This window comes from Dermacentor albipictus, chromosome 1 (genome assembly GCF_038994185.2).
Source record: "Dermacentor albipictus isolate Rhodes 1998 colony chromosome 1, USDA_Dalb.pri_finalv2, whole genome shotgun sequence".
NCBI classification, from domain to species: domain Eukaryota; kingdom Metazoa; phylum Arthropoda; class Arachnida; order Ixodida; family Ixodidae; genus Dermacentor; species Dermacentor albipictus.
This window is the reverse complement of record NC_091821.1, coordinates 375,130,411-375,143,102: the sequence shown is the minus strand read 5'-3', so window position 1 is coordinate 375,143,102 and position 12,692 is coordinate 375,130,411. Positions and strand designations below refer to the sequence as shown.

The following is a 12,692-nucleotide window of genomic DNA, read 5'->3' as shown; positions in this document are numbered from 1 at the left end:
TCTCCCTTTTCGAACATTCGCATTGCCTCCTACATCACTGAGTAGGCAGTCTTCACAAGTAGCACTTCCATTTCGCCATGCTGACGACCGCTGACGAAACGTCGGCGCCAGCCAACCAGGAGAATGCAAGTGAACGTTCAGAAATAGAGATGCTGTTTGGTGCTCAGTACTGTTCCATGTTCTGTGCCACGTTTTTCATTTGAGAGTTTATCGCTGTCGGCAATAACACCAACTCTGCCTTCATCATCCTCTCTGATGGCATTTAAGTGTGAAAAGTAAAACAAGAGTCTAAAGCATTGCGTATTGCCAGGTCCCAAAGGTAAGTTTTGCTGCAGTACAGTAGTGGTGAAGTATACCAAGAATGCAAAAAAGCCACTGTCAGAGGACAAAATGTCCATGAACGCACCATGAACCCATCACAATATAAGCACCGAGATACCTAATAATTGTACTGGCAGGTCTTTAAAACAATTTTTGAAAATTGCTGTGGCGATTTGAGCCCATGAGGGCAGTTAAACACATGCATTCGTTTTTTTAGACTGCCCTATTTTTCTGACGTTTCTGCAGCCCCTAGGGAGTTAAAAAAAGTTGAACATTGACTGCATATGCAAAGCTTTCCTTTCATAAAACGTGGTAGGAGCATATTCAGTTATGTGCTCACATTGTTTCCATATTAAAGCACCTCTGTCTGCTGTTGCTTTACATCAGCTTAGAGCTTCATTACGTATGCATAAAGATAGCGCATGAGCTATACAAGACTTTATGGGAGGTAACGAAAGATAGAACTGATACATTGTAGGCATATACAAGCTCTGTTTGCAGCTGTGTTTACAAATGTGTTTACAAACTCAAAACACACGCAGTCAAATTGCAGACACAGCATTTGACACATGCAAGCCAGGCCAAAGACAAAAGCTTCACTGCCAATCTGTGTTTTGCTACATGATTTCAATGCCACAGAATCGTGCTTCAAGACTGAACGCCACAACTCAATGTGTGTACCTTGAGCTGATGGGTGTTGAAGAATTTGAGTGCAGAAGTGCCTCGGCCACCTCCAACAGCACCAGGAAGGTCATGTACCTTTAAAGTGGAGGGGGCGAAGAGAAAGAAAGAAGGCATTAAAGGTGAGGCACACAAGCACATACCGTAAAACAGTGCCCTGATATATGCTCAAAACTTTCCGCATGGCAATAGATTAGCAACAGATTAGAATGTAGAAATAGAATATTAGAAACCTGTGCAATAGAAACCTATATTGCGCCTACTAAGAAAACCTATTCAGAAAACAACAGAAACCTGTAAGTGGCTGGTGGCTGGGGGTCAATAACCGTTTTATTAATCTCGAGGAGGAATTATGGTCGCAGCCCAGTGTACCGCTGTCCAGGCTGATGGCTAGCTCATGTTCTATGAGCTTATGCTCGACTGATCATTGTACTTATCACCGGTGAACATAGTGAGCGGCCCACTTTTGGCACTGCTATGAACACCTTCCATATTTTTTATTTAGAAAACAATATAATAAGAAAACTGACATTCTTATTCTCTCAGATACTTAGGTATGGTGGTATTACGAACAAACCCAAAATCAGTAGAAATGCAAATTAATTGGGAGTGTGCAAATTGTAATTTTTCAGACAAAATCGAATACGGATCGAATACAGTTGAACCTCACAATAACATCGGCAGAGAACACGAAAAAAAAAAATCGCTTTAGCGAGTATTTCGTTGTTCCGAAATGAGACAGCACAGAGAGGTAATGCATCACAGGACGAAACTTTGCTGTCAAAATCTCATTAGCCTACTTTGGCAAGCTTTGCTCGAGGATATGGATCTGTATTGCCGACAATACAAAGTGTGCCACATGCATCGATCAGCAGCCTTCTGTTCAACAGTGCCTTCTGTTCAGTGCCTTCTGTTCAGTGCCTTCTGTTCAACAAGGAACCAAAATAGTAATGTGAAGCTCGTGGCACTAGCTTTCTGGCATTGCTTTCAATGACTATGCATGATGTTGCAACCAATATCTCAGTGTTATTTTTGCACAATGGCCATATATATGTCATGAACTTGTTGCTGAAAGACGGGGCTACATAGTGATGCAATTCATACTGCCATATTGTTAGACCATTCAAAGTTACAGTGAACTGAATGTTCAAATTCGTTTTTCTCAGCTTCATTTTTTTGGACACCACACACTGCCTTACGGGGGATCTTCATATGATCTTTAAGTGCCAGCAAAATGTTTGGTATCAATATATTTATGTCGAATGGATCTAGCCGGTGATGCTATTTATTTCTTAAATGTCGGCTAAATTTTCATTGCCACTGAATACAAATGAAAATTAGCAAAAATATTGCAATTCTGTTTACATCTGGTTGTTTTTTTTCATTATAAGTGCACTGAGAACAATAAAGATAGCATCACCCGCTAGAGCTACTCTCTGGTGTTCTGGCCGTATACTTTGTTTTTGCTTTTGACAAAGTTAAGTTTTTGAAAAGTCCCGTAAGAAATTGACAATTTCTGTATTAAAAACTTCATCATTTGTTCTAATGCAGATATACAAAATCTAATTAGATATTTGCAATCAGCAGAAAAAACAACAATACTGTTTAATATCATCCAGTTCACACTAAAATTGACAAAATTGGTTTTGGAACCCACATCTCCCCTTAAACATTAAGTTGCTAGTCCACAGGTGTGTTGTGTGTCTTCTCTTCTGTTCCAAGCCAATGATTTCTGTTGGAAACCTTTCTTGCAATGTGCAATCATGTGCTCAGGCAAACAGTATTCTCACGCTTTCACCAGACTACTTGCTACAACGTTGTTGTTTCTGCTTTCCACTCGGAAAAAAACTGCATTTCATCATAATAACAACTGCCACGTCACTTACCCAAAGCTCCCTTTCTTTTTTTCTTTTTTCTACAAGTTAATCTACAATGTTCGCCTCTACCAAACTTTGAAAATGGGTTTCAACTATAGGCAACTACATCCTGCTGAAATTTCCTTCTATAAATTACTTTGCAGACAAGGTATAACACCTTGGATAATGGTGATGAATATACGTCTGAAACCCTTTTACAAAGTGGGATGCAATAGTAATAGAAGACCTGTACATATCAAAAACAGACAGTGGGTCAGTTTGTCCTCACCAAAGATGTAAACTCTCCTCTTCAGGCATGTAACCCCCCGATTAAAAAAGAAAAATACGAGAAATGATGCATTGGAAACACACCAAGTGATCCCACATATATTCAGGCAACAGATACTAGACATTCTTATCAGAGCATTTACGTTCCGCTTCACTCGCCTTTCATGCTAAGGGGGTTGCAGAGAACTGCGTTGATTTCGCTTTCTTAACAAGCACAGTGGTGAAGCAATCATTTGACTTTTCAACACTGATCTTTGGACAAGCAAAAAGCCGATTTGGTGCAAAGATTAGCACTTTCATCGCAATGTCAAATGTAGACAAATACAGTCAAACCTCTATATAACGAACACGCATATAACGAATTATTGAATATATCGAACTCTTCCGAAATATTTTTGTCAAACACATGTATTTTTAACTTCCTATAGCGAACGCGGTTTGGCATAAAACGGATATAACGAACTTCGCAACGCCAAGCCCTACCTCACTTTAATAGCAGGCGGCAGGCTTCGTTGCACTACAAGTGTGTTGTGCGGCGCAGCAAACGTTCACGACTACCTCGCAGGCGCTGACAGCGCCACAGATGCCACGTCGTCATCGAGAGTTGACAGCCAAAGAAATCGTCCGCATCTCACAACCGCTGACAGCGCCGCTTCAGCAGCGGCGGCAGCGGCGTGATCGAATGTTGCTTTTGCGTTTTAGTGTTAGCAGTGGCGGGGCCGTCGTAGCGTTGTATGGAGGCTCTTTCGGTGGTCGTGTCGAGTGCGGTGCGCGGGTGTGCGTAGTGCGTGATGGCGATGAATGTGAAAAAAAGAGTGGCAGTGACGTTAAAGACTAAGCTCGAGATAATTCAACGTGTAGAGTTTACTGCGCCGCCACTGCAGTGCTATTGCGGGCAGTGGGTTTGCCCTTGTTGAGTGTTTGCAAACTGTGGAACAGGGCGTGATAGGGAATGCGATCAACACCAAGAAGCAGGCCGCGATAACGCAGTTCTTTGTGCGTAAATAAATGAACGTGACCCAAGTAAGCATCATTCGAGTTGCTGTGCCTTCTCTGATTGAATTTCGCTCCTCTTTCATGTATTTTTTACGAAATTTTATATTACGAATTATGGATATAGCGAACTAATTTCCGACTTTTTAACTGTTCGTTATAACGAGGTTTCACTGTATAGCAAAGTCGGCGTTATGCATATAAATGCAGCATTTGGGACAAAAACTACCAGGCTAGTTTCTTTTTAATAGAATAGTTTGTTTCTACTATCTACGTAGTAAAAGCAGAACAGCCATCATTTTCAACCTCACCTTGACTGGGAACTGTTCCAGCTGGCTCACACAGGCATTGAGCTTTTGCACCAAGGCGCTCAGCGGGCCCGGAGATGGAATGACGTGGTCATACACCACATCCGGATTGTACTGCAGCAGACAGGTACACACAACCAGGCCATCTTTTGTAGGAGGCGCAGTAGCATACAGTAGCACTAGCTGCATTTATTAACCCTTTCTAGAGTGAATTTCTTTGATGAAATGAAAATTTGTATTGTATGCAAGTGAATGATAAAAGTCAGGAGAGAGAGAAAAAGTCCACAAAAGTTTTTGGCAATGAATCTAAGGTTTTTCTCACGAATTACCAGAAACTGTGTTGTAAGCCGCACATGGTTCTTGACATCTTAATTGGCAATCCCTAATGGTGTGCAATATGGCCAAAGAATAATTGAAGACCATATATTTTTTTTTGCATCCAAGCAGGTTATAAGCACTAGGCAGTTGGCTCCAAAAATAGTGGTGTAGTGCACGGACATTTGTGAAATTTTAGGGAGAGCTACATTTATGTGCGGCACAAAGTCGAAAAATTATGTTATGATCTCGTACAATGTCTGAATTCATACGACAGCCTGTACAGCCAAGCCTTGTAATGAAGTGCACGAGACCTCCAAAATTTTTCGTTATACAAATCCCTCTGTTGTGAAGATCTGGCTTCGTACTACTTCCATTTGAACCAGCTAAGCACGTAATATATAAATATTTTATTCACTTAAATGTAAAACCATTATTTAACATGAATTCAAGGGACACTTAGTCCAAGAAGTTGCAGATTTTCTTCGGCACACTTCTTCCGACGGAATACGCTTCGACGGTTTACGCTTGCTGTGACATTTCAACTACTGCGATGTGCCCCCCCTCACTATGGGGGCTTCCTATGTGCACACCACTTTGTGTGTTCATTGTAAAATAAATCAGCTCTTGAGGTAGCCTATACACCTTTGATGGAGAGGCAAATTCATTGTAGGGGTCTTCACTGTAGACACTTGCAGCACACATGGTGGACAGGAAATCGGTAGCAACATATAAAATCCATCGTTATGCAGGTCATTTTGCTGTAAAGGCGTTTGGCTAAGTTCGACACAAATGCTAAGTATGCATGTATCCGTTTGTATAACACTGGCAATGTTACAGTGATACAAAAGAGGAATGTGAAATTAATCTGTATTAGTAAATTATGCTTCTGCAAAAGCTAAACAGCAATTGAACATCAGAGCAGGTTTGTAAATTGAGAAATGATAAAAATGAGTGGGTGACAATGCCACCCTAAAATTCCCACATCAGCTAGTTATAATGCCATGGATTTTGAGCAGTCTACTCAGGTCCATTTAATCATCTTTTTTTTTTTCAGTAAAATATTACTAGACTGCATTTTAAGTAAACAAAGAATAAACATTAGCGAGTTTCTAGAATACAGTTCCTCCACCAAAATAGCAAGAATACGCAATTACTACTTTGATATTTGCGACGTCGCATTCACCTACTCGCATTGAGCTCTCTGCACAAATTTAGAAAACAATTTTGGCCCTCATTTTCACCAGTAAATAACCTTTTTCCTCCCAAATTAATGAAAATAAGAGTTTTGAAATAACCCTTTGTCAGTCATAACTGACCTATAGGTTTTGCAGCAGCTTTTGGGTAAAATTGCAAGTTCTCAAAGGCTTTCAAAGGCCCCTACAAAGCATTTTCAGGAATTAAACCATCCCAATGCCCGATTGCTTAAGGCAGTGTTTCGTTTTCAAGCTAATTCTTTTTATTGCACAGGAAAAAAAAAAGTGCTCACTAAACCATCACCAGCCTTCACAAACAAGATGGCTCCCTACAATAAAGATGCTAATCACAGATTGGAATGTCTCGACTGTCGGCTCACCTAGAACTTGCAGTCAGTACACAAAGTTAAATCTACTAATCATAGCAGAAAACAGAACTTGAGTTTTAAGCGCCACTACGAGCGCTGGATTTAGCATCGTCCTTAGCGACCCTTTAAAGGGCCCCTCAAACACTTTTAAAGCCATCGTTTTTCAGTCACGGGTTGCGCAGATTGACGACTGGAGAGATAAATGCAACAAGAATGGCAGCAATAGATGTACACAGCCCGAAGCGCCTTTCAAGTGCCTAAGAGCCCGAAGTGCCTATGTAGCAGAAGTTTGTACTCTAAGTGCCTACATGTTCTATGTTCACGGATTCTGGTTACTCTGGTGTGCTGACGAAGCTGGTTGGGCAACCTGGGATTGCATAATATCTCTTTTGTTCAGTTCAGCTTTAGTTCAGTGCAGCACCGTGAACAAAAAGGGTGTGGCAACAACAATGCACTGAGCTAAGAAACCTGCACCACAAGAACAACATGCAAAACGAGGCAGCAAGGCTGCTCACAAGTACACAAAAGCAAAAGGAGAGGCTTTTGTGCTCAGAGGCCAGAGGTATGCCACCATACCCGAGGTGAAAGGACAGCCAGCGCCCCAAACCAGTTTTGTGGTTGCAGTGATTTCATTTACAATCATACCTGTTTACATGAGTATAAAGATTACAGCAGACAAATTCAAAATAAATTCTCAATTCATTACATTTTTGATGTGATGCAGTGGTTACCTGCAACTTAGTTTTTAACCAATCAGGAAGCAGCGAGTTGCGACGTCAATGATGGTTCTGGTAAGCTCCACTGGGCGATGATGCAATTGGCAGCAATTTTATGAGTTGTTCAAGTGAATAAAATATACTAAATATTTCAATATTGCTGCTTTGACCTATGCTAGAAGAATTTCCAACCATCAGTCTACTCAACTTGGAACAGAGAGATGGTGGCTTGATAAGTATTCGAGGACCCCACTAACACTACCATAAGCCGACATCAAGCATGAAAAGAGGTTCATGCAGAGACTGACCTGTGGGGTGTGCAGGAAAACCTGGAGAAAGGTGCGTAACCGGTCATCCCGATGGCAATTGGCTGTCGTAAGGAAGCTGAGCAGGCGACTCACAAGGCCACTGTGGATGACCTCAAATGATGAGACATCCCCTTCCAGCAGCACTGCACGAATCTCCTGCAGAGCCTGAAGTCCTTGGTCTGTCTATATACAGTCAAGGACAATAGGATCAGTTTCGCACAGCTGCACACACAATGGAACAAGACACTTAACAGAAATCAATAGTATCCGAATAGCATTTAACCCTTTCTCTCGCAATTTATCTTCTGGAATATTGCATAAGATGTGCCAATTGTTTTTACTTCGTTTAGTTTTTTACATTATGCTCCAACTAAAAAATATAATTGCATGGTTTATCATTTGTACGCAACAGAAACTGAGTAGGACGTCAGCAGATACACATTTAAGCATGAAATGCTTTTAGCTCCCATTGGCAGCGACATTCAAGTGGCTTTGAGCAAAAAGCCAGAGCTGTTATCCAGGCACTCAAACGAGAACATCCGAGTACGTTGCGAGAACGAAACAAGATCATCCGGGCAACCAGCCGTGTCCGCCATGTTGCAATTACAGCGGCGGTTCCCGGAGTTCCTGGCAGTTCCCAGCGGGAGCTGGAGGATGAGGGGCGGCAAGGCACCCAATTAAATTCTTAATTTAAATTTAAGTTAAATGAACTTTGTCTGGCATGTCCGTAAGATCGGTTGTTGAGTGTACGTACAATAAATGACCATTTTCTTACCAAAGTATCTAGGTGCTCTAAAGAAGCTAGAAGACGATTTAGTGTGTTCAGAGCAGGATGAGAGCTTCCTTGGTCAGATGTAAAGTGCCTGTCATCAAACCGCTTGGCTGCAACAAATACAAGGCAAGAATGAGGCTGATGCATACGAAAGTTGTCACTCTGCAAACTACTGGTACAATAAAATCTCTGAGGGCTAATTTTATCAAACAAAGGAAGCTGTGACAAATACCCCACAGCAAACCATAAATGCACAAATATGCGAGACACTCACCCTGATCATGAATCCACAGCTTTATCTTTTCTTTATTTCCAGAAAACGAACCCATGCTGGACTTCACTTCCATGGGATACTCCTGGCAATGAAAAAAAAAAGTACAATTGTGATTGCCACTTTAGTACGATAATGCAGCAACAGGAAATGGCATCAGGAACCATACCCCACAATGTATGAAGCGTATACAAGGGGGTACCCAAAATAAGCTGGAATATACCTGCGCTGGACGGAGCTACTGTAGCATGCATTTTGCATTTCTCCCGCTGCAGGAGCGTTAAGAAACTTGTTTCGAGTTCACTGCACCCATTGGCTTCCCCCGGGAAGGGTTTCTCTGGGTACCGCAATTATTTTTTTTGTGTGTGTGTGTGTGTGTGAAAGCAGTTAGTCATGCTCCTTGCTTTTTCTGACAGATGATTTAAGTGAAGAGCGCGGGGCTGTGAAATGTTTCTTGCTCAGGAAAAATGCCGCAGAAACTGTTCAGATGCTAAACACTGCTCGCAAGAACAGTGGTATGGAAAAACTCAATCGTATGAGTAATTATCTTGGTTCAAAAAAGAGGAATTGTCAATTAATGACACATCTCATTCTCAACATCCGTCAACTTCACGAACATGTAAAAAAAAAAAAAAAACTTGTGCTTGAAGACTGGCGAAAGACCTTTGAAGAGCTGGGGAAATTATCTGGGCTACCTTGGAGCTCAGTTCAGCAAATTTTAGCAGAAGATTTGGAAATGAAAAGGGCTGCTGCGAAATATGTGCCTCGAATGGCTGAATAGACTAGCAGAAAGCTCAAGTACAAATGTGCTGTGCTTTGAAAGACCAGTTCCAAAGCAGCCCAGACTATTTCCAAGGTCATTCATTACTGGTGACAACACATGATGCTATTCTTGCAACCGCTAACCAAACATCAATCAAGTCATTGTCACCTTGCCCACAAAAAGCATGTGAAGTGAAGTCAAACATCAAGACCATGCTCGTTTGTTTTTCTGATGCGAGGGGAACAGTGCATTCCGAGTTCACTCAACCTGGTGAGACTGTTAATCTTTCTATTTAGACATACTGAAAATATTGCTTAACAGCCATGCAACAAAAAAAAAAGGCCTGATTTGTGAACGTCAAGGGACTGCTTTTTCCACGACGACAATGAACTATCTCTTGCAGCCATCTCAGTGCGCCAGTCTTTGGCCAAAAAGAGCACGAGTTCCTTGCCCCATGCCCCTTAGTTGCTCCGTGTGACTTCCTTTTGTTTCCTCGACTGAAGAGGAACATGGATGGATTGTGATTTCACAACGTATAAAAGGTGAAGAAAGAAAGAAAACAACTAGAGAGGAGCTATCAGCTATCAAAACAGACGAGTTTAAAGGCATGTTTCGAAAAACACAAGCGCAGATTGGACCAATATATAAAGCGTAATGGAGAGTACTTTGAAGGTGGCAAGTTTGGTTCGTAAAGAAAATTAAATACACTGCCCTAAAAAAGGGGTATGCCCTCGTACAATCAAGCCCAGCTATTTCGAACCCATTTACATTGAGTTACCCGTTATATCGAACAATTTCTAAACAGTGTAAAGTTTCAATGAGAACATATAGGAAAAGGTGTTACATTGAATAAGCATAGCCACTGACTATATGTCAAACTTAAAACAGTGCAAAGCTGCCCCAGAAGTTGGCTTTCCTGCGCTGCAGCCGGGCGAGCCGCCAACGCCCTCTCAGAAAAAGTGGTTCAGTCTGGCTGCAACTGGGCAGTCGTGAATCACAACACAAGTACAACTCGGATCATTCGCCCACCTGCTCCAACTTGATGCAAGTGCTTGCCCTGTTTTGGCACTTCTGCACAAACATGGAAGGCTGGCAGCCTCAGCTGCTCAGAGTCTTTGGACAATGTGGATATTTATATGCATGCTCTCCCAGAGGATTAGGGACTATTCTTTGCCACAGTAAGCTGTGATTAAGTAAATTTTGTCAATAAAGTGCTTTTACAAATTGTATACACTTTCATGTTGTCAAATTGTTTAACAAGTTCTATATCGAATTACACATTGTATCAAACATATTCCCCAGCCCCCCTTATTTTGTGAGTTCGATATATACAGGCTTGAGCGTATAAAAAAACAGCTCCCAATGAAATTTTGAAACACCTTTACAACACTGCCACACGCCCCTAGAGGAAGTACAAGAATGACCAAAATTTTCTATGCATTACAGTACACTGCACAATTTTTCAGATTCCGCTGCTGTCAAGTTATAATGCAGTAAACCTTTATGCAATTAGTTCCTCAGGTCGTCGAGCACCACACTCTCACATGCTGCAGGAATTCTCTCACATGCAGGAATTCAGTAAACAAAGATGCCCACAAGGGTGACAAATGTAGTTAGACAGTGGGAGTCAGAATTGGGATTAATAAGGAAGTGGCCAACATAGTGTGAAGAGCCAAAGCATTTGGTCCTTCCCCACAACGATGTTCAACGGCAGAGTAACCGAGAAAAAACGGCAGCTTTGTACTCAGTGTGTCAACAATGCTGCACTCCGTACTACCCGAGTAAATCTAACCTCCTAGTACAACCCTGCAGGTTAAAGGGGGGACACAGGTCTTAAAAGGCCGAACATCGTGAAAAAACAGATTTTTTGAAGATGATGTTTTCGATATCTTGAACTATTTCTGCACAAATTTGCAAAGTTTCTAGTTTCATGGATCAGTATTTCTTCTGCAACACTAATTTACGTAATATATTTGAGCAGGACCTCAGCCAGAATTTACCTACTCTAAAACCGCATTTTCTCACGGCGCGCAGAGGTCATCTTGGTCTCATTTGAAAAAGCAGCCACCCGGTCTTTCCTGCCACCCTAGACTCCGCTTATTCATTGGTTTGCTAGCAAAAATGCGTCATCGTAATGTACCAGTACGCGCTCGTATTGGCTGCTTGACGCAATGCGCCATCCGATTGGCCTAGTGGCTTTTCCATCGTCTGCTTCATGGCACCGGAGAGCGCACACGCGTGTGCCATTTAGTTTTGCTGTCGCCAATGGAGCAAGCAGTCATGGCTCGAAAAGCAAAGAAGTTCCACAGCAAGCACAAATTTGGGAAACGGATAAAGCGGTCGTTGGCCGAAAACTTCAAGAAGTGCCCCACAACGACTGAGGATGCATAAGGTGACGGACGTGCCGTGTTTGGTGATGCGATTGCCAAGCCGGCCAAGCTCCTCGCGCTAGGCCTAACGGACGCCGGCCCAGCGAACCCGTCGGCTACCGGCAGCACTGTCGACAGCGGCCGTGTGCACCACGACGTGCAAATTCTGCAAGCTTAGCAGTTACAAGACACCCAAGGAAAAGCAGCAATGAAACTTCAGCAGATGTCATCCCTTCCAGCGATGGAATGAAAACAAAGCTTCCTCACCGAACGCGCTGATACCGCGGCTCCCCCGCCTGATGCTACGACATTCACAATTGTGAGCTTGGAGTCGGTGAATGCTTGCCGACGTTTGCAAATTGCAAAATCTGCAACCACAGCGTGAAAATCGTCAGAGGTGAGCTGGATTATGGCCTTGCCGTCAAGCTGCTGTTTGGGTGCGCACTCTGCAGCGTGCGAACGTTGCGGTGGAGTTCGCCGCGCATCGATGGAGACCAAAAAAAAAAAAATCCATTCAGCGTGAATATGCTTGCAGCGCACGCTGTGCAAGCTACAGAACATAGGCAAACTTCACTAAATGACGTGTTTGCAACAATGAACATAGCACATCGCGGCCTGCATTCGAAAAGGTGGCAAACATACGTGAAGAGGAAGTTGACACCCACCGCTACCCGCGCTGCCGAGAAACTGACAAGCAAGTGTGCACGTTAGGTTAGCGAACTCTACGCGCAACTAAACTTAAACTATCCGGGCAACATCGCGGTGTCTTACGACGGGTCCTGGACGACTCGGGGTCATTCATCTCATATCGGCAGCGGCACCGTTACCGTTACCGAGCTCTTCAGCGGCCTTGTTTTGGACTATGTTGTCCTGAGTAACTTCTGTGCTGGGTGTGAATCGGGCCATAAGGAAGGTGACCCCTCTAACAAAAAGTGGAAGGAGAGCCATTTGTGCCACAATAATACAGCAAAGAAAGCTGGCGAGATGAAAGTAGAGGTTGCACTCATCTTGTTCAGGAGGTCCCTGGAGCGACACAACCTCCGATACACAACTATGCTATCGGATGGAGACAGCCAACATACCTTGCTCTACAAGAAGACAAGGTATATGGCTACGTTCCCATTGAGAACGAGGACTGTGTCAACCCCGTAAAGAAGCGGATAGGGA

General features: G+C 42.9%; 1 protein-coding gene across 4 annotated transcripts in view; it reads right to left on the bottom strand.

The window, feature by feature from the left end:
- ctrip (E3 ubiquitin-protein ligase ctrip) overlaps positions 1–12,692 on the bottom strand; it is a 160,207-nt gene that overhangs the window by 59,412 nt on the left and 88,103 nt on the right. For all 4 annotated transcript variants that reach the window (XM_065431586.2, XM_065431585.1, XM_065431588.1 and 1 more), the window contains exons 19-23: positions 8,397–8,478; positions 8,126–8,232; positions 7,351–7,533; positions 4,451–4,561; positions 1,003–1,080 (exon numbers count right to left, since the gene is read on the bottom strand). In XM_065431586.2, coding sequence (XP_065287658.1) covers positions 1,003–1,080; positions 4,451–4,561; positions 7,351–7,533; positions 8,126–8,232; positions 8,397–8,478 — 561 coding nt within the window. The remainder of the gene's footprint in view (positions 1–1,002; positions 1,081–4,450; positions 4,562–7,350; positions 7,534–8,125; positions 8,233–8,396; positions 8,479–12,692) is intronic.